Source organism: Daphnia carinata, chromosome 3 (genome assembly GCF_022539665.2).
Source record: "Daphnia carinata strain CSIRO-1 chromosome 3, CSIRO_AGI_Dcar_HiC_V3, whole genome shotgun sequence".
In the NCBI taxonomy this organism is placed as follows: Eukaryota; Metazoa; Arthropoda; class Branchiopoda; order Diplostraca; family Daphniidae; genus Daphnia; species Daphnia carinata.
In genome coordinates, this window is record NC_081333.1 from 9,400,380 (window position 1) to 9,425,297 (window position 24,918).

The 24,918-nt window shown below is 40.8% G+C and overlaps 4 protein-coding genes across 7 annotated transcripts; 1 reads left to right on the top strand and 3 right to left on the bottom strand.

Annotated features, from left to right (window-relative positions):
- The first annotated feature begins 427 nt into the window (after positions 1 to 427).
- Positions 428 to 9,006, top strand: LOC130685214 (phosphatidate phosphatase LPIN3-like). 4 transcript variants are annotated; one of them, XM_059494592.1, is made up of 14 exons: positions 428 to 785; positions 4,051 to 4,231; positions 4,309 to 4,588; positions 4,651 to 4,964; positions 5,026 to 5,247; positions 5,313 to 5,574; positions 5,640 to 5,835; positions 6,159 to 7,002; positions 7,064 to 7,212; positions 7,273 to 7,512; positions 7,587 to 7,701; positions 7,771 to 7,874; positions 8,163 to 8,273; positions 8,582 to 8,720. In XM_059494592.1, exons 2-13 carry the CDS (start codon positions 4,055 to 4,057, stop codon positions 8,269 to 8,271), a joined length of 3,012 nt encoding a protein of 1,003 aa, XP_059350575.1. In that variant the 5' UTR covers positions 428 to 785; positions 4,051 to 4,054; the 3' UTR covers positions 8,272 to 8,273; positions 8,582 to 8,720. The 4 variants fall into 4 exon arrangements, with proteins under 4 accessions (XP_059350575.1, XP_057364446.1, XP_059350574.1 ...); XM_057508463.2 differs by lacking the exon at positions 8,163 to 8,273 and having other exon boundaries at positions 434 to 785; positions 8,582 to 9,006; XM_059494591.1 differs by lacking the exon at positions 8,163 to 8,273 and having other exon boundaries at positions 436 to 785; positions 6,210 to 7,002; positions 8,582 to 9,006.
- Positions 9,007 to 9,642: 636 nt separating this feature from the next.
- On the bottom strand, positions 9,643 to 10,962 carry LOC130685270 (uncharacterized). Its single transcript, XM_057508543.2, has 2 exons — positions 10,678 to 10,962; positions 9,643 to 10,567 (listed from the first exon to the last, which is right to left on the bottom strand). The coding sequence occupies exons 1-2, from the start codon at positions 10,823 to 10,825 to the stop codon at positions 9,834 to 9,836; spliced, it is 882 nt and encodes a 293-aa protein (XP_057364526.1). The 5' UTR covers positions 10,826 to 10,962; the 3' UTR covers positions 9,643 to 9,833.
- Positions 10,963 to 13,944: 2,982 nt separating this feature from the next.
- Positions 13,945 to 14,818, bottom strand: LOC130685266 (uncharacterized). Its single transcript, XM_057508540.2, has one exon. It carries the CDS (start codon positions 14,801 to 14,803, stop codon positions 13,961 to 13,963), a length of 843 nt encoding a protein of 280 aa, XP_057364523.2. The 5' UTR covers positions 14,804 to 14,818; the 3' UTR covers positions 13,945 to 13,960.
- A 2,331-nt stretch (positions 14,819 to 17,149) lies between these two features.
- LOC130685235 (uncharacterized) lies at positions 17,150 to 20,329 on the bottom strand. Its single transcript, XM_057508498.2, has 2 exons — positions 19,590 to 20,329; positions 17,150 to 19,458 (listed from the first exon to the last, which is right to left on the bottom strand). The coding sequence occupies exons 1-2, from the start codon at positions 19,726 to 19,728 to the stop codon at positions 17,405 to 17,407; spliced, it is 2,193 nt and encodes a 730-aa protein (XP_057364481.1). The 5' UTR covers positions 19,729 to 20,329; the 3' UTR covers positions 17,150 to 17,404.
- Positions 20,330 to 24,918: the final 4,589 nt, after the last annotated feature.

The following is a 24,918-nucleotide window of genomic DNA, read 5'->3' on the forward strand; positions in this document are numbered from 1 at the left end:
GGGGAAAGAAACGAAAACAAATTCTCATCCCTGAGTGCACCTGGTGACCGTTAGATGGCGTTGGTTACTTAAAAAGTAAAAGATATGGGGAAGGTGAACAACAAAGGACTATTTGCTTGTTTTCCCTCTAACTGTTCCAAAGCTTTCGTGTTTGTCGTTTTCCAAGAAAAACTGACCTATTTTTCAGGTAGCAGTTAGAGTCGTAACGGTAGTAAGTAAATAAGTTTCAAGTAGACCACGAGAGGGAAAACATCTTGGTTTTTGTTACGAATTCATCTGCCACTATCTTTGCTACAGAGCAGTCTCCCCTCACATACATTTCATTAAATACTATAGAAATATAGATTTAAAAACCGTTAACAAGTGTTGCCAACGACAGTATTAACCATTTTGTATTAATAACAACCTAAAAAAAATGATACGCGTGCGATAAACTGCGGTAGGCATGGAAAGGGAGGATTGGAAAGCGACTACTTCGTGGGAGCTTGAAAGTCGACTTGCTAGTTCTCAGCTGATGAAGCCGAACTAGCTCAGTTGCACTCCATTCGTCGACGCGTTGTGACAGAAGCCTGATGGGGGAAAAGTCTCTTGCAGGATTGAAAATAGATCTATACAGCACGTGATCGTCCAAGCAGTCGCATAATTAGTCTAATTGAAACTTACCAGAACACGTGAAGCAGTGCTCGTTCGATGGCCGGTCTTTCGTCGAGCAACATTGTGGCAAACCATCGTTTCCCACTTGACTAGTCTTTCAACAAATATCGACCGCCGGGTTGCATCTAAAGGTGAGTCATCCATACTTTTCTATTTAAATCGAATGATAAGATTAGCATACTGTTATGCTGAGGTGTCGAAATGTTTTTCCACCTGTGATATAATTTTGATTGGGATATCGGTTAGATGTCACTTTCTTCCGATTGATAAAGTACGAAGGTTAAAGTTTGACGTCTTGGCCATTAGAATGTCATGTTGAAAAGTGATTGGCGTGACCGGTAACATTGAATTTGTTTGTACTAAAACAGTCGGTATTTCACCATTTTGATTGGAAACTGGTTGAAGGTCTTAGTTCAAGGAAGGTTACTTACGATGACCTTACGACATGTTGCTATTAACCTTTGCTTGACTTTGATAATGTGGCAATAGACAAAATTTTCACGCCGAAAATATCTTGAATCGATGCCAATTTTTCGCATCCGTTATTCGCCAAACAGTACAAAAGAGAACACGTATGATTCATTTGCTATTTATATAATTAAGACCCTGGGTTCTTTGTCGTGAAACAACGAAGAAGGAGAAGAAGGGGAAATAAAGGGGTTTGATACAAATAGAGAAAGAGAGTCGATTTTATTGCCCCCCTATTTGAAACATCCCCATGAGGAGAGTGGGAGGCGGGAAGGGATGTAAAAAGCAAAAAAGAAAGTTTGCCAGCGGTCGTTGACCTCCTTGCCGTTTATTGTTGCACGGTCCCGAGTTCGCTCTGCGTGAAAGTGTGCCATTTTTTTTAGGTGACCTTGTGCAAAAATTTTTAGCAATTGACATGCAGAAGTCACGTGTTAAGCCAACGTGCCCCGTCCCATTTTCGAATTTTGTTTCGTTTTAAGTACTCGATTTGACATTCCATTTCAACAACTTGTGGCCAGACGTTATCTCGGCGTGAGCATAAACAAACGCCAGTTCGAACAGTCGGGAGTTGTTTTTCCGTTCTAGCTTTGGAAAGAATATGCAACGCACTAGACAGCACATGGCAACGTAACGTGAAACGAGAAAAACATGCTATCTTTTTATCATCAATCCAAACAGCTGAGATGAAATGAAAACATTTTTTTTTTTACAGAACCCGGCCGGTCGACACCCTCTTTTTCTTTTCAAGCCTCTTCCTCATTGGTCGTTCCGTTGTGTTATTTATCGAATTCTTATATTTGTGCATCCCAAAACGAAAGGGAGGTCGTTTTGGAGTGAAAGCTTGACGTGGCCACCGTCTATTCCATTTAAGGACATAGTAGCATGACATTTCTGTTTGTTCTTGCTGGGTGACATTGAAAGATTTTTTAAAAAAAGAATTTCAGCGCGCTTGACCGATGATTTTCATTCGAAAGGATGTGTGTACCACACTTAACTTTTCCGTTTTGGGTCCTCAAAATTTCGCACCGTCATGACGAGTCAGACTTGCGAAAAGTTTAGAAAGTCTGTATAGGCCCAATGTCGCCTGTGTTTTTAATAAATGCGCATTTGTTTGAGTCAGCTTATCCCTCAGAAAAATCTGCAATGGCCGTCAGAGAATTCGTGAAAAAAATATTAATATATCGGAATCAGTGGCGATAAAACAGGATTGACTTCAAGGACTTTGGCAAGCTGTTGTTGTTGTTGTTGTCGTAAAATGTTCAATGGACAGTCGGAGAAGGGGGCCAGCCTCGTTTACGGTGTAGGTGCGACGTAATACTTTCAAGGACGGAATAGCACAAATCTCGTTTTACTCTTGAGAGATTCAAGTTTAATTTTCTGGCCTATATAGCTAATGTTATTTGGGTCGTAGAGGGAACTTAAAACGTGGAAAGGAGAATCCCTTCTTTCAAACAACGTGAAGGTGCTTTGTGTCTGGTGGTCTCTGTCGGCCAATCAGAGACCTGGATAGATATCGTACAATTCATAGAACCATGTCTATAAGACAGAGTGCATGGGGAGACGACTTATGCTCAAGGCCCTTCCGCTAGCAAGCACGTTAAAAGCCACACCATACAAATATAAAAGTTGACAACAAGCACATCCCACTCGGTGAGGGAAAAAAACAAGTTCATGAAAATGCCTGTTGATGACCCCGGCTCAACATTTCCGCACATGTGCTGATCGCATTAGCATGTGAGTTCTATACGTGGCTCTAATAGCATAGAGAAATGTTTTTCTCCCTCTGTTGCCAAGGGTCACGTTATGCGAATGAGAATTTCGGATGATTTTCTGTTTTTCGTTCGACCCACTTTCAAAAGAAATTCGCAGACGGCAACCGCCATGACGGAAATAGAATTCCCGGATGCGTACCCTTGGTATGCCTTTAAAACAATATTGCGTCTCGGGTTATATCATGCTGGTTTAGCCTTAAGATTTGTGTTGCATGGGCGAAATGCCAAAATTCACCAAAGCCGTAGTAGTGAAAAATGTGGCGGGAAGTGTAAATCGAAGGTTGTCTGGAAAACAGCTTACTACGCATCGGAGGCCCAACAAGATATGCAGGTCCGGCGCGTGACATCATCCATTGCGGGGTGGGGAGAGCCCTTAAGTCACGCCCCTCTTAGTGGGGGCTTGTTGGTTTTGGGTCTGCGTTACGACTTATTTTTCCATTAGTTGACTTGCAACATTCGCTCTACCTATTCCTCGAGATTCGCGCGCTCCCGATGTCAATTTTCAGTATCGCTTGCCTGCTTGACCTAGTCTGAATTTGGTACGAATATACTAACCGGTTTTTATCCTGTTAGCCCTATATCGAAAGCAGAAAGTTGCTGGATCATTTATTCTAGCCTTAGTGGGAAAACTTGGTTTATTGTTTCCACCTAGTTTTCTTATTATGGGAAAGAATAGGGATGCGGATTAATTGTGTTAATTATGTTTTCTAAAAAAAATTGTAGCATTGTTCATCTAAAAGTGGCATTTGGTGATTTTAGAAACGCCAAGTGAATCAAATTGTAGAGATTCTGTTTAGTTATATTTCTGTCGAGATTGGTTCCGCGGGAGTAAATCTGTAGAAGGGTGTGTTCTGTACCCTCGGCAGATGATTGAAAAAAATTTTCTAAATATAATTTTGATCATTATCGTTGAAACTACCAGCATATCACAATTTAAACGTTAAAAATCGTTTGTCGACGTCCTTGAATATTGGTTTTTAATCAACCTGTTGTGTAATGTTGGCAACGTTGTAGCTCAAGCAGACTACATTCTTAAACTAAATGTTTTTAGTTCAAGACAAAGTAGACGAAATGTAGAAGTAAGGAGTTAAAAAAAGACAATGATTGATTTCTTATAATTTTATTTTGTATGCTAAGGGAACGTTGTTGTTTTTAGAAAAATGGAATACTTATGGAGCATCACACGTAACGTTCGCGAGCTGTATAACGGCATTAATGGCGCTACCCTCACGGGCGCCATCGACATAGTCATTGTTCAACAAGAAGATGGAACTTTCCTATCATCTCCTTTCCACGTCCGCTTTGGTAAACTTGGAGTACTCCGTAGCCGGGAAAAGGTAATTAATTGATTGTGGCTACAAGCATTGACTTTCATGAAAATAACTTTTTTTGCGTAATGGTCCCATAAAAACAGGTGGTTGACATTGAAATTAATGGAAATCCTGTTGATATCCATATGAAATTGGGAGAATCTGGTGAGGCCTTTTTTGTCAGTGAATCACCCATGATCAGCTTAGATGGACAGGCCTTACCTCCTCATATGGCTACATCACCTATCCCACCATCATTCATAGAAGAAAATAAACTGAGAGGAAACAATGTTCCAGAAATAGTCAGTGAACACACAGATGATACGTTGATGGGAAAAAGAGATGAAGGAATGCTTGCCAAAACATCTGATGATATTATTTTAGGTATGTTTTTTCAAATGTCATCTTTGTTTTCAATGTTTTAAACCAGCAGATTTCTACAACAGGAGAAGACAGTTCTCAAGGAACATTTGAAACTGTCGGAGTCGAAGCTGTGGAACGGGCATTCAAGGCAATCGACCCTGACCATGATACGGAAGCAGACAATTTGATGCCGGATGATTTCGTAGAGATGACGGAAGAGGAGAGGAAGCGGTGGAAAAAGAAGAATCGCAGGCGGCGTTCACAGTTACGAAAGAGAATGCAACGTGAGGCCACAAAAACCTCATCTGAATCCGGGACAGAACCCTATCCTAGTGAAATCGAGCCAGAAATGGAAATCCCACTTGCGGTTGGTTCTAGCTTGAAAGATAGACCTCAGGTAAATTTCGTGTAAATTTTTCGTCGATGATATGTTTCCAATGTGTCCTTCTTCAATATAGGCGAAGCCAGGCCATCGGAAATCGCATAGTTTATCAGGAATCCAGCTCAAGGGGGATCTGGCGCCTCCTGTCGAAAATCCAGTTGACGACTGGGTTCGCGGTGGAACCATTTCTAGGTCGATAAGTCATGGGTTTCACTTTTTTAGTGACACTGAAATGGAAATCAGGAGTCCCGATGGATCCCGTCCGCCTACACCAATCCACTCCGACACGGAGTACGAGGTGAGTAATTTTTTCAAGTTATGCTCTTGGAGCAAACCCTAACTAAACGCAAATTAACACAATAGGTTGGACATATGCGGCCTAAAGCTTCGGAATTGGACGATCCATCTAGAAATTGCCCTCAACAGTCATGGCGCTGGGGCGAGTTGCCAAGCCCACCTGTTCATAATCGACCCTCACCACCGAAACCTGTTTCCAAGTCTCCGCCTCATGATGTTTCTCCATCGAATCGAGACAGTGAAACTGGTGCGGTGGCCGTGATCAATAATGATGGTGCATCCGATGGTACAGATAACAAAATCCGTCAGTCTCAGAGTACGGCAGAAGGTATGGGCAATGTAAAAATCGATTGCTTGCCTGAATCTCATGCCTATTTGTTCTTCTATAAATAGCGGAAGCCCAGCGATCGATGTTGGGCATGTTCAGCTTCATGCGTCAAACCAAGAAGCTGCGACATCAAGGGATCGCAGCGGGGGGAGGCATTTATTTAGATGATCTGAACGTGGACGCACTTGATCCGGAGTTGGCTGCCCTTTACATTACGCAGAATTCTTTCCGTCACGGACTCCCTGATCCAGCAGTCTCTAGGTATTAAGTAGGATGTAACCGTTTCGCGCAAAACTATGTAACCTTCAGCGACTAGAACGTGTTTGTTTCGACGTACATTCTCCGATTAGCAACCGACCTAGATTCCTTAACTTGTTTTCACCAAACAACACACGAGGCACTAAATAGGGCAGTTGAAGGTTGACACCTTGAACTTTCGCCATTCCAATTGTCCCTGCTTGCACTTCATTCTTGAATCGATTGATATAAGTGTCCCAAATGTTTACAAAATGTTGAGGTGACCTAATGTTTTTGTGATTGTTTTGCTAATCTCCACATATCTTGGCCATATATTTTCCATTCAGCACATATCAGAGCCGGATTTTCACTGACCCAGATCCTTATTACGTTCGCAGATTGCGTGATGAAGATACGGAATCGGGCAAAGGTGCATCGCTACCACAATCACCGCACAGTTTATCAACGGTTACCTCTGGAGCTATTCGCGGTTCGAGCGGCCCGCGGTCGGTTGACAGCGATTTTGAAGATTCTCGTCCAGACTACCGCTCCCTTCCTGATGTTGCTCTTTCGCTGTGCGGTCACTTTGGTGACCAGATTGATCCACCCGAAGAACTCTTCCTCCAGTCACTAGTCACATATGATGATTTTGTCGAGAACCCTCGACTGGTTGAGAATCCTGATCTCCTCGTCAGGATTGGTGGCAAATACTACACGTGGACAGCTGCTTGTCCCATCGTCATGAGCTGGGTCCTCTACCAACGATTCTTACCTCAGTCGTCGGTGGATGCCATTGTGCACGAATTTATGCCTAAGCGGGAGGAAAAGAAAACAGAACCTGAAGCCCCAGCCCGGAAATCTTCATGGTTTCCTTGGAGACGAAGAACCGAAAAAAAGGAAGGTGACGAAACAGGCGTTAATACCGCCAGCACTGTGGCCCATTCAGACCCACAGCCTTCTAGTTCCGGCAGTGTCCCGAAAACCATCGAATCGGTTAATAACAAGCCGAAGAGCAACAATCTACCTGACCGCCAACCATTGGCAGATTTGGCTACTGGAACCTCGTCTGACAATGAAAGCAACGATTCAAATCAGCCGGACAGTGGCAAGAAACTTCCAATGGAAAGACGACCCTATTACGAAAATGCGGACATCTATTGCAAAACGTTGCGTCTGACAACTGAACAGATTGTAAGTTGAACTTGAGATGTTTGATTGTGGTCTGTTATTAACTAATGCGTGTGAATTGTAGAGACATCTAAACCTGCGGGAAGGGCCTAACGAGGCCGTGTTTAGCGTGACAACTGCCTATCAAGGCACGACTAGATGTAAATGTCATATCTATCTCTGGCGTTACGACGACAAAGTAGTAATCTCAGATATCGATGGAACTATCACCAAGTACGCTTATATTTCTCTTCAATGTTTACTTTGCTTAACCAATTAATGTGTGTTGTTTAGGTCGGATGTCCTTGGACACATCCTACCCATTGTAGGTCAAGATTGGGCTCAAAGTGGTGTGGCGCAGCTGTTCACCAAAATTAAGAACAATGGCTACCGCATTTTGTACTTGTCAGCTCGTGCAATCGGCCAGGCACACATCACACGCGAATACTTGCGCTCTGTCCGACAAGGAGATTTATCTCTACCCGATGGACCTCTACTACTCAATCCTACTAGTCTCTTGAGTGCTTTCCATCGGTAAGTTCTAAAATGAAATTGTACAAAGTCGAATCCTAGTTTATTTTTACCTTTGTTTTGTTTGACGTCGATAGCGAAGTCATTGAGAAGAAACCTGAAGAGTTCAAGATTTCCTGCTTGCGTGATATTCAAATGTTATTTCCGCCGCATTCTAATCCCTTCTACGCTGGATACGGCAATCGAGTCAATGTATTTATTACCTTGTTTAAAAATTTTTTTTGTTTGGGCCGTTTCAGTGTAACTCAAATATGTTTGCAGGATGTGTGGGCGTACCGTGCCGTTGGCATTCCTACCTCAAGAATCTTCACAATTAATCCTCGTGGCGAGCTGAAACTGGAGCTGACACAATCCTTCCAATCCTCGTAAGTTCATTTCATATCACTAAATTCGCATGCTTCTGCCATTTTCATTTAGCTGCACAGTCCTTGTCATCGTAACTTCCAGTCTTTCTTCAAGCCATCTCCTGCTATGATGTGGGCGCTTTTGATGTTTTTATTTCCCATCGCTGAATGGTTCGTTTATTGTCAGGGGTTACATCAAAGTCACTGTTAGGATCAAGATATGGTGTTTTAAAAAATCTTTTATTATTAGTTTTTTGTTATTCTTTTTTTATGAAAGATTCCACTTGTTTCCCTCTTTGACTTTGTTAGTTACTCTTCTCAATGCCAATTGGTGGATGAGCTATTTCCCGTTTCAAGCGGGCCGGTAAGACGGACCACGCCCATCGCCATTCCTTCTCATTGGCTCAGACACTGTTAAGAGTAAATAATTAAATTTTCCAATTTAGTGTTTCACGCTTTATCAGCTGAGCCGATTACGTGCCTACCCCTATCACACATTGCATAATTTCCTGAGTTACCTCATAGCATGCAACGCCCTGTTTCAGTTTATCGCTAATTCATAAATCTCCTGGTAGAATTAGTACCTCTATCACACGCCAAGACATAACATCAATTAGCTAACTAACGAAATTTGGCTTTAGAGTTGCAAAAAAGCTTTCGCACTGTAGCCGCACAAGTGATATTACCGTTTTATTGAAGTAACAAAATTATTTTCAAATTTATTTCAGGTACTCAAAGCAGAGTTTCATCGTTGATTTGGTGTTCCCTCCATTTCTTCATGGTGCTCGCGAAGTTCTAGAAGGTTCCGAATTCAGCGAGTTCACCTACTGGCGCCAACCTGTTCCAGATACGCCCGATGAAACTGAAGCCGCCAAGTTTATCACCGCTTACCCTGATTCGAACAAACAGCGTCGTTTGGGGATGACGAAAATTGAGCACTAGCATCTTCTATCCCCTCATATTCCCCTCTCATGTAATTTATGTACAAGTCCGTTTTGGTCCATGGTTATACCTATTCCCTTCGTCTCGAGTCGTCTGTCTCCTGTTTTTTCCCCGTTTTCAGCATAAGTTTTGTTAATTGAATTGGGATTACGATTTCAAAAGGTCGTTTTGATTGAGTTGGCGTCGAAATAAACGCAGCTGTGCTGTTCAATAGCTCGTGTCGACTGTGTGATACTTTCTACAAGAGTTGATATCCTGTTTGTTTGGATTTAAAGATTTGTTGGAGATAACTTTTTTTCTGTTTAGACATATTGAATGGTGATTGCATAACAACTAAGCACACTCTGTCAAACGTTATTCAGTGGAATGCTCAGCAAAAAATGTTGTCTTAACTGTTTGAATCGACCCTTTCCCAAATCCGGTTCCTTAACATGTCCCCATTCGGACCAAATGTAAGTGGATGACCTGTGTAACAATAAAAATCAAACAAAATAATAACAATTGCTGCAAGTGCTTAGTCACGGGGGGGGGGGGTAGGGCGACCCGTTAGATTCTTTCCTTTTTTCGATATGTTAAATAGATAACGGTAAGAGACATAATGCAAAAATAATTGTTGCAGATCACTCCTTCCCGGTAAAAGAACTGCTTCAATAAGTGGAAAATTCAACACAAAATTCCTTAGAATCGCGTCTCAAGGATTGCGTTTCTGAAACTAAAAAGCCCTGAAGTAGGGTAGGAATGTTAATAAGGAATGAAGCGTGTTCACTCATCACCTGTGCTGCGTTTTCGTTGCAAAGTTACACAAAAATTTACATATGTTAGCAATGATATCAACAAACAACAGTTTATGCGAAATATTTTATCACTGTATTACGTAAATCACTGAATCATGAGAGGCAATGGTGAGATGTCTCGCTAGGTAGAACCTGGAGCATATCATCAAACATCACTTTAAGTTACGTTATCCGCACTGACTGAACAACTGTGTAATTCGTTAATTTAAATACCTAACACCCAAAAATTTGATCAAATTATCGTTCAATCAGGGATGTCATTCTCGTTAAATGTTTGATTCAGTGGAATGTTGGAGTCGGTTCTTCCACCGTCGTTGCGCTCGTACCTAAACGGAACCGCCTCTTCCGATGTAAACGGCTCCACCAAATTTTCCTCTTCGACCTCTTCCTCATCTTCTTTGTCGTTGTTGTCCTCCACGCCATCCAAAGACGAAGAAATTTGCATTTTTCTCTTTGAAGGAGTTCGTTTTCCAGCAAAGCCCCTTCTCGCAATATCTTGACGCCGGATCAAATCGGCCAGATTGTCCCTCAACGAAGTCAGTTGCGTGTTGGCTTCCCTTAAAGCAGCTAATGTTTCCTCAACAGCGTTATTCGTTTCATCCTGCGCTTGTTGAGCTTCAACATTGTCTTTTCTTTCAGCAATTCGATTTTCCCATGCACGGAAAACCATTGCCGTGGCATCATAAACCACCCAAAAGTTAGCAATCAGATAATAATAGCGATTGATTGAGGTGCTCCCCGTTGAGCCGAAGAGTGAATTAAATGCTTTCATAAATCGATCAACTCCGTCGATATTTGACCTAGCGTTTAGCACATTGGCAACGGCTGTCATTACGTCGATGATGCTTTTAAAACCAAGGCCAATGAATGATTCGATGATCCGCATCTCCTCTTGCGTTAGTTTGCGCTCTTGCAATCTTCGATCTAACATGTTTGCATGATTCTCAATTCCTTTATCCGTTGTATCCGCGACGAAATCTAAATACGAAATTAAGCAGGTTTAAAAATGTAAACAATTCTACTACAATAAGTAACTAATGCCTTGTCGTTACGACAGCACATGTAGGAGGAAAACGATTAATTTCTACCTTCGAGCACAGTGGAAGCCAGTCTTGGATGCCTGGAGCTCCGTGGTGAATCAGAAGCAGCATGAGTTGGGTAGATGAAAGAGATCCAAAAGGTTAGGACGAGTACCGTTATAAAATAAAGTGGAGCACGAAACGTTGTCACGGTCATCGCGATGAGGTTGAAACTAACTAATAAAAAAAAACGCACGAAATTATTGACCGATCAACCAGCAAACGCAACAACAAACAACGCCAATGGCAGTATTATTAATTCTTATACGTTCGCCCTTGTTGCACGTGACGTTGTTTCTCGGCACAAATGAGCAATGAAACTGAACATCCACGAAGCCTTTTCTGCGTTCTTATACCATCAAAGCATTTGGCTAGCTTTTTTTTTTTCATTCTTTCCATTCTTTTTTTTGTACCTTTTTTTTGTCGCTTGCAGCTATGTACCAGCCTGACTGGGTTCGAATGCACCGTATATATAAGGAAAGGTTCAAATAAATTATTCATGAATCAAATGAAACGCCAAAAATGCTCGTTCAACAACTTTCTGATGAAACCAGGAAGCAGTCATCTGACGGTTAACCAGTTGGATGTTTATTTAATTTGGCCAAGCCAATAGCCAATGATTGGGGAAGTAGTGATGGTACGTATGTGGTTGTATTATCCGTTTTTTTACAATAGACCAGAATACACGGCTGTAGCAGTAGAACAACATGTTATTTAAATTCAATACACTTTCCGAAATACGACACACATTGTATTCGGTGTTACGATTTGGATCGATTTTTTTCATGGCCAAGTTGAATGGGTCAACGACAGGTAGTCGGCACGACAGGGGTACTGCGGTCGCATGGGGATTTTGGTTGTGACACTATGTACTAAAACATTTGTGGTTCCCTTTTGCATATCTTTTATATTTCGGTTTGTTTGACTTACTTACTTGGAAGGCGGTACAGAAATAGATGGATAATTGTGCAGAAAATTGTTTTTAGAAAGGACAAAAAACTAAATCGGAAGCCATTCCATCACACACTGATGCCCGAAATCGGCTGATTCGTCGTTTACAATTGTTCCATTTTATATTTGTATGCACGTCATGTATATAAAAACCCTGTGCAGTTCCAGATTTATCGAATTCCTCTAAACTCGAAACACCTTCCATTTTTGTAACGCGTCCATCGGTAGTCAATTTTCCTCACTTTCTGAGCCCAGCGGTGATGGGTAGAGTGTTGATGATGTGATGATGTGAAATCTTTTATTTTTATGGCCTCTTAAAAAAACATCCTTGTCCTTAGCTATTGATTCCTTAAAAAGCTTAAAGTTCACCTTTTTTTTACAAAACCCGGCCTAAAGAATAAGCCCGACAAAATAAGCCCGACTTTAAAAAAAAAAAACGTTTTTACCTATATGCCCTCATGGAAATCAAGCTCATTTTGATGTAAAATTAATATTTTTGACAAAAAAATAACAATTTACGTGAAAACTAACATTGTATTGAAATCCATTCAGATTTAGTTATAAAAAGTAAAGTTACATTAATTTGCAAGACTTAAGTTCAAGTTTTTTTTGAAAAATCCGGCCTAAATAAACAAAATAATTAAAAAAAAAAAAATTTTTTACCTAGATGTACCAAATTTTTAAAAAAATACATGATTTAATTCACAGTAAAACAGGACGAAAATCAAACTCATTTTGATGTAAAATTTATATTTTTGAGTTATTCAAATTCAAAGTGGTTGCACTTGACGCATGTTGATTCCGTTGTTTTATTCAAAAATTAGACAATTTACGTGAAAACTAACATTGTATTGAAATCAGACATTCAGATTTAGTTATAAAAAGTAAAGTTACATTAATTTGCAAGTAAGTCTTAAGTTCAAGTTTTTTTGAAAAATCCGGCCTAAATAATAAGCCCGACAAAATAAGTCCGACTTTTCTCAAAATATTTTTTTTACCTAGATGTACCATGTGAAAATCGAGCTCATGTTGACGTAGGATTTGTAGTTTTTGAGGTATTCAAATTCAAAGTTGTTGCGCTAAAAGTTTTGTTCAAGTATGTGGAGCCATAACAGAAAGGAATTCTTGTTGTGCTGTACGCCTTTCGTTTTAATGTCGCCCTTCTATTTTTTTGCATTGAAGTCATTACCGATTGCCATCATTGTATCAGACCAATGGATAAAAAGAATCGTTCTTTTGACAGCTCGTTAGACGGCCTGCAGTATGGACTATAGGAAGTGGGAGCTGTTTTAAACAGGATTGACTAAAAAGAAATGTGCAGATAAGATTTGATTGAAAACCTGATGCGTGGGAAATCTCCACTAATTGGAAGCAGGGGTTCGTTTGCTTGCCAAATTGTCATTGAGAAGGAAAATTGCAACCAGATGATAGAGACAATGAATATCATGACAGTAGGAAAACTTCCTTCTTGTAGAAAATTTTTTTCGCACCAGGAAATTCAAACCAGCTTATGACGGCATACGGCTGATAATTTTGGCTTCATTTCACACGCATTGAAAGATAACAAACGAAGTTCTAAGTTGTGTTTAGCGTGGCAGCATGCCAAGCGTTATAGTATTTCTTAAGGTAATGGGCATTCAAAATAAAGTGCGTGATTACATGGTATTCACGCTCCATCAAAAGCTATTTTTAATGCGGTAATGAAAAAAAATTCTAGAAGAATAGGCGGCCACGCACCACTAAAGGCAATACCAAACGGATACACTTTCCCATTTTCAAAAGTGATGAGTATTATTTCAATGGGATTGCAAAATGAGTCTTTAACCGTAGACTACAAGAGAGAAAGGACATCGTAAAGCATTCTTTATGCGAGACTACGCCCAAAGTCAGCTGGCCGTACTGATTCACGATTTCACGGCCGCCTTTTTTGAACGCAGGAAGTGTTCACCGGCTATGGCCGTAAGGTAGTAATCGAAGTGAATAACAAACAACGTATAAAGTTAGCTTTACGTGTGGCTAATATTAGATTCTCTTCTCCTCTATCCTTGAATCAAAGGCTGGAATTTTGCTCCAGCGAATGTATTTTGCTAAATAATATATGGCTTTTATAGTGCTCTTGTTCTACCAAAGTATAAGACTAGTTTCAGTATTAACATGAACAGTGACCATAACAAATTCACTTGACATTAGAAGAACTCTCAGCGTTTCTTTGTTTATATTTTATAAAATCTTCATAGACATTCGCTATATATTTACATACTAGAATATGAAACATCACAATTAGCTGAGACTCAAAAATACATTCATTTTTAATTGTATTTGGTTGGTGATTTAGTTGAAGTTACTCTTCCTTGTCCGAAGATGGATCAATGTCGTTAACTTCATCGTCCACATATTGATTGACAAATGCCTGTTCGTTGACCGCCTCATCGTTGGGTGGCATTCCTTCCGCTAAGGAATTCATTTCTTGTGTTGTGTCTAGTCCATCTTCCTCTTCATCATGTATTGTATCGCTGTTTTGGTCCACTACATCGTGCGAAGAAAACGGTTCCCTTTGTGTTCCTTCTTGGACATCTTTCTTTTGTGATGCGGCTGCCCCTATTCTTGCTATGCCCCGACGCTGGATCAAATTTTCCAAATTGTTTCTGAAATCTTCAAGCTGAGCGTTGGCAGCTGTGAGAGACAACAACGTCTCCTCCACAATTGCATTAGCCTCTTCCTCGGCTATTTCAGCTTGGATTTCAGCTCTCCTTACGATAATTCGATTTTCGATTCCACGTACGAATTGTGCGATAGCGTCGAAGTTAACCCAGAAATTTGCGAATAGTGTGTAATAATTGTTTACGGCATTCGATCCTTTCGAGAGGAACAGCTTGTTGAACATTGTTATGACATTGTCGACTTCGTCAATATTGGACCTTGCGTTAAGGAAATTTTCAACACCATTCATTAATCTAGTAGCTTTATCCGCGCCAAGACCAAAAATAGAAAAAACTGCTCTTGGGCTGATTACGTCCTTTAAATGAGATAGTCTGCCGCTAACTAAAGAATGATTCGCTTGTTTGGGCGCATGTGTGGTACTCTCGTTTAAGTTGCTGACTACTGGTTTTTCCGTAATGTTTCCTGTGGGCACAGGATCCGTCTCTGAACCTACTTGAAGAAACAAAACAATTAATTTTCCCATTCTTATGCTAAAATCTAACGGAAAACTTTGTTTTTTGTTCAAGTTTCGTTCTTGCCTTTACGAATACTGGATGACAAGTCCAGTTGTTGGGGGCTTGTTGAAGGGGCTAGATGGGGGGCAGCATAAATAGGATGGATTTGAGAGACCCAAGACGATAGCACGAGTCCCGTTATGAAGTAAACTGGAACACGAAACGCTGTCACGATCATTCTAACTGAATAGAAACAAAGTTATTAGGTCTAGTAAAAAAATAGTATAGCTATTTGTATCTGTTGTAAATTACTTAAGTAAATCTAATTAGCTCAGATTGAAGTGAATAAATGAAGCCACCAATAAATACCTCTTACGTGTTTGTCTTTATAGCGCCGCGGTGTTGCTTCCTGCCACATACGCCCTGTAAAACTGAACAGGGCGGAAAGCGTACCCATCGTTCTTATACGATTGTTGCATCCGATGACTTTGCGTCGCTCGCAGCTATATGCACCAGACAAGCCTGGATTGGCTAGCTCTTTTTTTCCACAGAATTATGCGCAAGAGCCACGCTTACGAAAAAAAAAAACCTGCTTGACGACTTGTGAAGGAATCAGGAAGCATCCAGCGCCTGTCGGGTCGGAAGGTCGGGGCGTTAGTTTATTTTTTTCTAGGTTCGATCGATTGTCGTCATTCTATCCACCATTTCAAATAATCTATTTTTTATGTTAATGCCTTTCCTTTTGAGGAAAAATAGTATAACCGCTAATGACTGGATACAGTGTGATAGTTATAAGGATAACTTAGAGAGCAACAACGTGCTCTACAAATAATCGTTTTTTTGTTTTTTCGCTGCTATCAGCGATTGCCCAAAACTGTGACGAGGCCAGTGGAACTCTTCGCTGTACGCAACGTTCTAAATATTATATCGTTTCCTGAGATATCACAGGCCCACCCGTTGATCGGCACTCATTGGGATTGTTTTTTATACGGCCCTTTTTACAGAAAGGAAGCTGAATTTATAGTAGCTCTTGTTGATTTTGATCACGAAATTTTCATTCCAAAATTGGAGCATGATAGAGCGAACAGCATTTTTCCCGTTTCTGAACGAACTATTCCGCAGTAGCAAAGGTGGACTCGGCATACCTGTATGTTTACATCATACGCTCCTCCCAGTAACCTTACAATAGAAGACCGCCGGTTATATTTTTTACTATTTTTTATTCTTAGCCATCTTTTTGGGAAGGGCCATGATTCGTCTTAAGTTGCTCTTTTCACTTATCTTTCCTTTATCGTACTATTCCGTACCTGGCACGAACCTGATTTTGAATCATAGACCTTTTTTGGCGTATATTCGTTAATACTCAGAAGTCGTGTACTGTCGCTGGAAATCTTGCGTGTTCAAGGTCGAGTAAGCAGTAATAATTGGTGATTTAGTTAAGGCATCCCACCAAACATTAAACCGCTTGAAGGGACAGGCGAGAAAGAGAACTCTATATATACTAGTTACCCGGTTATGACGAACACCAGAATTGTTCTACATGCCTTTTCATTGGTCTCGACGAAATTCAAAATTCCTTCTCCTGTCGGTTCCGTTTATTCCTAAAGGCAAGAAAAAAGGAAAAACAGGTTGTTTGCTGTGTATCGGGCACTAGTTCGTTTGCTGTGTTAAACCTGTCTTACAGTGGAGTTCTTAACCAGAAGGGTCCGCACTAGCCAAGCCAATGAAGTAATGCTAAAATCCCACGAAAATTGGAATAACCCAATCTTTTTATGTATTTAAATTTTTTTTATCACTTAGCCCGCCTCATGAAACAAATAACTTTTCCATTACGACGGAGAGAGAGGGATGTTCTTTTCCCCGAAACAGACTGGTCTGATTTCAAACAAGTTTAAGCCGTAATAGATCAGCAACACGGCCAGTTGCTGCAATTTTTCTACACCACATTTCGTGACAGGCAGAACATAAAAGTGGCCCAGATAGGTCGTCCACTTCGTGTAAATAACAGGTTTCGATTGACGAATTCGTTGAAGGTCACCGCAGCGAATACGTGTGTTTAATACGCCGTTTTTCACAACTGGGTCGCTGGCGCAACGCACTCGGACCGAAAATCGTTTCATGGTGGATAACGCTAAATGATATCCCACCCATTTTTTTTAACCACTTTGTTCTCGATTTGATTTTACCAACCAACTTTTCGATTGAACAGACATTGATGAATTAAAACCAGATAAAAAATAACTTAGACATTCTATAGAAAATTATACAGATAAAGAAATTTTAAATTTCATATTAAATCTGACCAAAGAAAATGATCACAATAAATAGATAATGCAAAGCAAAAACTACGACATAAGTACACAGTTTGCATACAAAAATACTCAACAAAGAAACTTCTATAGGGCACTGGGTTCAATTTGGCGATCTAAACGATCAAGCACTATATATGCAATAGGACTGCAAAACATTATCAAACAAAATCACAATCAACTTCAATTTAGGAATCATCAAAAATAGGGAGACTTTTTGAAGTAACCGTGAGAAAGAGTCATCATCTTTTGCCGTTACTGATGGATGTCCTTTTCATGCAATACTCAGTGGGTACTTTTCTAACCATACACTACGAAACTTTAATTATTGGACGACTGGGCAATGGCACTTGTTTCCCCATACCCCTGACTGACATTCGTACGACGCCCAGTTCGAGTACTGTGCGTATGGTAGTTGCTTTCGATGTTAACATGGCGACGAGTCTCGTAAGAAGATTGACGATTGCTGGAGCCCCTTGGAGTAGCATTAGCACTATTGTCTATAGGTTGACGACTTGCGGAGCCGCTGTATTGATGGTTAACCCGGTGTTTAATGTCAGAGCTGCTTGTGCCGGTGACTACTGGATTGTATTGATGATTCATCATAGAAAACGATTGAGCGTTATGTTGACGGCTGCTGAACTGGTTGTTGGTGGTGCCATAACTTACTGGAAAGTAAAAATTTCTATTCGTTTCGATTGACGGTTGGGAACTCTCAGTAATAGGTATCCAACTGTCACTTGCAAAGTGGCCATAAGACTTTGTAGTAATAGGTGAAAAGGTGACGCTTTCTGGAGTCTTTGTGGGGTGGCTTTTATAGCTTCCTTGATAGCTGGGATTTGCCTGCTGTGCTGATGGATTTGCATGAACGCGATGGTTATCGCCTTCGTGGCTTGGCTTACTGTGGTCTTTCTTCTCATGCTGCACATGATGAGGACCAACAGCGTTATCAGATTTTGCATTTGCACTTTCAACTCTAGCAGCAGCGCCGTTTTGTAAAGCACTGACCAAGTCAGCAACTTCAGAGAGATTTGTATTCGTGTCATCCAACTCCGCTTGCAGATCCCCGAGCGGATCGGGTTGAGCTTCTGCCTGTTGCTGCTGGATTTGGTCTCTAATACGAGCTTCGTTAAAGCGAAATACGTTCGCAACAGCATCGACGATGGTCCAAAAGCTTGCCAATAAAGTATAAAACGTATTGAAGGCATTCAAACCATCTGAATCGAAAAGATCGTTAAACGCCCTTGTGAACCTATTTAGTTGAACGTTGTTGGTATTTGAATTTAAGACGTTGTTTGCCTTGGCCATGAAATAAATAAATTTATCCACGCCGAAATTGAATCGCAAATTAGAGCGTTTTCTTCTGTTAGCGCTGCGTTTTACGTGCTTCTTAGTGCGATCCGATACAATATTTATGGAACGTTTGCTGATTGCTTCAAAGTTTGACTCGCTGATAAGCGATTTCAGTTTGAATTTTCTTTTAAGGTATTTGGTGTCGACAGCGAATTGCTTGGTTCGTCGAGTACGTGTAACGGGATTCGAAAAATCACTTGCATCGGCTGGTGTACGGCGACCCTCTTGGTTGTCACCGGAATTACTGCTATACCCAGCTGGATAATAAAAGTGGCGAATTTTTTCGTCGGCTAAACGTTGCGCTTTTGCATGTCGACTGTTAATACGTTGTCGCAGGGAATGAATTTTCTCTTCTTTTCCATAATCTTTGTGATCTTCGTCTGTGCCCTGACCTTCATCACCATTATCTTGTTTGTCTTGCGGCGCATCATGAAGCAACCTTTGTTTAACCGTTTGCATCACATTCAATTCACGATCATCACCTTGTTGTTCAGCAGAGCCGTCTTCAAATTCACCCATACGTGCCAACTGTTGAAAGAGATCAGACACCACGGCAATGTTGTTGCTGGCATCGTCTAAGGATTGTTGTAAATCTTCCAAAGGATTCGGTGGCTGTGGCTGATTTTCATCTATTGTATTCAATATACGTGTTTCATACGCGCGGAAAATGTTTGCCACTGCATCAATGACTGTCCAGACATTGACCCACATATTCCAAAAATTATTGACGGCAGTCATGCCGTCTGAGTTGTAGAGACGGCTGAACGATTTCATCAATTTGTCTAGTCTTGGGTATTTGGTATTCGAGTTCATGAGATTACTGGAAGCTGTCATGAACATGATGAATTTGTCCATGGTAAATTCTGGGGAAACCAAAGATTTCATGCTTCTTTTCCTAGTCTGTGGCAGTGGGTCGATAATTCTGCGATGCGGCTTTCTGTCTGCATTGTTCGTTGTGTTGGTTTCGCTCGTCGAATTTCTTAGAAGAATTCCTTTACCGTCACCGCCTTCCGATAAAAGTCCTGGAACAATAGATTCTTACTTGGATAATTTGTCAATTGAAAAGAAAAACCACAACGTGACACTCCAACCATTTAGTCTTCTACGAAAGGTAAACAGGACGACATTTAAGGCATTGTTTCATGCAACCCACCTTTGGTAGCATTGGTGCCAAAATCCATTGATTGGAGACTGGATGTAGAAGACGTAAAACTTGCGCAAGTGAAGGTTATCCGAGACACGCAAGTTAGTGCCGAAAAAACACAAACTTTTAAAAGAAGTGATGAGGCCATCGAGCGACTCGGTTCTCGTGATGGCCGAGAAAGCGTATCTTTCAATCAATGCCTAAAGGCTCAAAACAGGCGAGCTTGAAGAGAAGGCCAGGTGAATGGAACGAGACTACCACAGAAAACACCTATTTATAAAACACCGAGTCCTACTTGAAACTGACCATCGTCAACGGCCTGGTCCACTGTTCTTGAGCGACTGTTGCGCTATTGAGCACTAGTGTCGTAAAATAAAGTGTCAGAAAGACTGGCGAGATACGTCCTATACCACTTGTGTATGCACAAAACCTGTTCGGCAAGATTTCGTCGACACGAAATCCTGCAAAACGACATGCAATGGGAGGTGGTAAACGAAGTGCTGTGTAGCTGCAGTCGGTGTTCTAGATACAGGTGAATACGAATGCTTCCCAACCCCGCCCATCAATTCTCATTGGACCTTTTTTTGTTTTGTTTGCCTCGGCAGAGAGACAGTGAAAAACTGTAGGCTTTTCTTTTTCTTTTCTAGAGTTCACCTGATGTAAGAAAACAAAAATAAAATTCAAGCGAACAAGAGACGAAAAACCGGAATGCTAGTGGCTGGTTGAGGTCATAATTTTTTTTCCCTCTTGCCTCGAAGTGATTCTTTCCACTTATTCTTCTGCCCTTTTGATTATTTTTATTTTATTTTATTTTATTTTTTGTTAGGGGGACTTTAGACGCATCAGCAGCCAGGAAATACCAAACGCTTCATTTGCATGCGGAAAAAAGATTTTTTTTTTTAAATAAGAATAAAGTAGCTCATAGCAAGGCAAAATCATAAATAACGTAGTTATGTGTCATCCTGCAAACTTGATTTTTAAATAATCAGATTGTGTATGATTTGCGTTACTTAAAAAAATATCGTTGCCCATCTTGCTGCAAACTGAAAGTGATAGAATGTACATCCGATGGAAGCGAGTCATGGAAAATAAGCTTTAAACTTTTGACCGAATAAACGCGCACACATCGACCACACCCCGTTACCTTGAACGTTTTTTGTAGTAAAAACGGCTGCCAAAGATAGCTTATTGCCCATGGAAAATCGTGTTTTGGTAGTTTTGAAGAAATACGAAGTAAAACTCTAGAACACACTTAGATTTTTTTTTTGCATTAACATGATTGAAAATAGTGAAGAACAATAAAGAAAAAGGAGAAAAAAAGCGGACAGTCATTATCCTTTGAGGGCCGAGTATACGAGATTTTAAAATAATGAAATAAGTTCTGCAAGTATAGTAATGACTTGCATCTTGATTTGTGTGCGATTTACAGCAACAAAGAAACGTCGAAACAACAAGAAGGTTTTTTTTATCGAAAAGGGAGGAGATCGTCACGATTCCACAAAGCCGACACGATTCTCATTCCCTGAAGTAAAACAAGTTTCGTAGAGTTTAACGGGAATCGTCAGCCAATCAGTAAACTGGTCGTGGTATAAACAAGGAAAAAAAAAGAATCATAAAAATAAAAAGTTCTACCGGAAGTGTAGGCTATGCCATCCAAATCACGGCAAATTGATAGCCTTCATACCTTACTGCCACTTATTTCGGCGTACACACAGTTAGTGTTGATTTTGTACGACTACCAGCGAAGGGAAAAACAAAAAGGTTCTTAAAAGGCCTTCTTCGATTGACTTCGTCGAGATCATAGAATTTTTTTAAATCAAGTAGAAAAAACGCATCAGAATTTCCCAGTATGGATGGATGGGGGCTCCAGTGTTACCAGTATTCAGTCGTATTGTATTTAGGAAATATTTATCTACCAAAGGTTTGAAATCGTTTTCCTTCTCAGTTTGTCATCGTTGTGGCATAAGAATGAACTATTGCGCATAAATATTTCTGTGTGTTTGTAGCACGTACATATAGTCAACGTAGGAACCCTAAAAAAACGCTCCTATGTGGACAAATGCGCATCTCTTTTTGAAACTGCCCTACTTGGTCTGAAAAATTAAATTTGAAACATTTTCGATAAACTGCAGTTGCTCAGAGAGGCACCCAGAAAGAATGTGGCAGTTTATCTATGCATATAATAATAAAGAAGAAAATAATTCCTAGCTACGCTACTTTTTTGGTGGTGATACGTCAGCAGTGACGGATGAAAGGCTCTCTACTGAACTCGGTAGAAAAAGGGACTTGTTATATGCAAAGAGGTTTCATTTTACAAGAACCCGCACGAAAAAGTACACGCATCAATGCTTATCCGAGATAAATTGAAAAATGAAACAGGCTAATATGGAACATACACCTTGAAACGGGTTAGGTAGAATCGAAATGTCACACCTTTCACCTAGGGCTCAGCCCCGAACCGCTTCAGCCTGGTTCACCACGCGACCCAACCCAAAAAAAACTGGTGGGGTCAGATAAGTGTATGTTATTTATCCTCTAATTGTGCGATGTCGTTTGGTGCATCGGGGGTGAGAGCGCAGACCGGGAGTGAAATACTTTAACTGTTACGTTGCGTTAGTCACACGGTAACTTTCACTGTCAAAAGTTAGATTTTCGTATTTTTTAATTGCACACCTAAACCTCGAACCTTGATTATGTTTTTCCCGTGTAAAGTAACAGTTGAAACATGAATGTGAAACGAAGTACCACGAAATAATTCTAGGTGGCAGCAAAAGTCAGTAAATGTCAAGCTAAACGGGTTACAAAACAATGTGATCGAGGTTCGTGATCGGGGCTTGTTGCCCGTTTTGTTGCCTGATCGTAATCGGGCTAGAAAACGGTGCGACGAAAAACCTATACCCGCAACATACAACCCACAGAAGTTGGGTCTTTCACCGACCCTAGAGATCGTCCCCAAAATTTCCTTTCCGAAGCCCCGAAAGCTCCGCCTCGATATGCGAACCCCGATTGTCAAGAAAGCTCCTCAATTGGCTTGAGGTCGATCCCTAACCGACCCAAACCCCGCAGAGCTTCAGCCGAGCGGCATTCATTGTTTGACGAACACATCCTTAGCACTTCGACAAACTCTATTTCGTACAAGTACCACCCCCGTCCGCCATGAATTTCTTTTGTGTTTACAAGGGTGTTGCGATAAAAAAAATTTAGGATAATTTTGCAAACTTTATTTCGATAACCATCATCTCACCAGACAGGTTGTATAATTATCTACATTCAATATGAATCTAACAGTTACTCAGTATGTACAAATTAAAATATGAACTCAAAAGTCTATGTCTACGATTTTCTTTGTTGGGGCGTTTTTTTTTTCTTTCGACTGTCGAGCATGTATCTACTTGTAGTAAGGTGTGGTCACGGATAATCCTAACAGAAAACGTCCCAGGTAGCCGTAACTCTTACACGAAACTTTTTAATTATTAGCCGACTGGAAAATGGCATTTGTTGTCCCATAGCCTTGACTGACATTTAAATGAAAACCAGTTCGATTACCGCATGTACGTTAATTGCTTGCGGTAAAAATAAGGCGATTATTCACGTAGGTAGATTGACGATTACCAGAAACCTTCTGGAATAGCATTAGTACTGTAGTCCACAGGTTGACGACGCGCGGAAGCGGAGTATTGATGGTTAATCCGGTGTATAATATAGGAGCTGGTGATATCTCTGCCTACTGGTTTGTAATGTTGGTTGGCCCTGGGAAATGGATGAGGATTATGTTGACGACTGCTGAAGTGGCTGTTTCCATGGTTAACTGGATTATAAAAATTTCTATTTGTTTCGACTAATGGTTGGGGATTCTCGGTAATGGGTATCCAACCGTCACTTGCAAAGTAGCTATGAGGCTTTGTGGCAAGAGATGAAAAAGTAACGGTTTCGGGAGTCTTTGTGAGATGGCTTTTGTAGCTGTCTTGATGACTGAAACTTGCCTGGTTTGGACTTACACGAAGTCGATGGTTATCGCCTTCCTGACTTGGATGACTTTGAAGATTTTTCTTCTCGAGCGGCAACCGATGGGGAGCAACACCGTTAACAAATTTTGCATTTGCGGTTTCAATTCTAGCAGCAGCGCCGTTTTGCAAAACTCCGACCAAGTCGGCAATTTCCGTGAGGTTCGCATTCGTTTGGTTCAATACCGCTTGCAAATCCCCAAGCGGATCCGGCTGAGACGCTGCTTGTTGCTGCTGGATTTGATCTCTAGCACGAGCTTCGTTAAAACGAAACAAGTTAGCAACAGAATCGACAACGGTCAAAAAGCTTGACATTAAAGTATAAAATGTATTGAAAGCAATCAAACCATCCGAGTCGAAAAGGTTGATAAACGCACTTGTAAACCTATTTAGCTGAATGTTGTTGGTATTTGAATTTAAAACGTTGTCGGCTCTGGCCATGAAATAGATAAACCTATCCGTGCCAAAATTGAATCGCAAATTGGATTGTTTGCTTCTGTTTCCGTTGCGTTCTACTTCCAAGTTAGTGCGACCCGATGCAATACTCATGAAACGTTTGCTGGTCGCTTCTAATGCTGACTCACTGGTTTGCGAATTTTGTTTTGATTTTCTTTTACGGGATTTGTCCACGACGAATTGCTTGCTTCGCCGATTACTCGTTATGAGAGTAGACTCCTTAATTGCATAGACTAGTGAACCGCGATTTATTTTTTTGTCGGTTGGGTTACTGCTATACCCAACTGGATTAAAAAAATGTCGACTTTCCTCAACGGCTAAACGTTGCTCTTTTTTTTGTCGACTATTTACGCGTTGTCTCACTGGATAAATTTTCTCTTCTTTTCCAAGTTCCTCGTAATTTTGATAAGAGCTTGTGCCATTGCATTCATTGGCATTATGTTGTTTGTCTTGTGGCACACCCTTAAGCGATCTTCGTTTAACCGTTTGCATCGCATTCGACTCACGATCCCCAGCTTGTTGTTGATCAGCAGAGTCGTCATTGAATTCGTCCATACCAGTCAACTGTTGAATAAGGTCAGACACTACGGCAATGTTGTTGGTGGCATTGTCTAATGATTGTTGTAAATCTTCCAAAGGATTTGGTGGCTGTGGCTGGTTTTGATCCATCGCGTTTAAAACACGGGTTTCGTACGCTCGGAAAATGTTTGCTATTGAATCACTGAAATACCAAACATTGACCCACATACTCCAAAAATGACTGATGGCAATCATACCATCTGAGTTGTAGAGACGACTAAACGATTTCGTTAATTTGTCAAGTCTTGGGTACTTGGTATTCGAGTTTATGATATTGTTGGAAGTTATCATAAAACTGA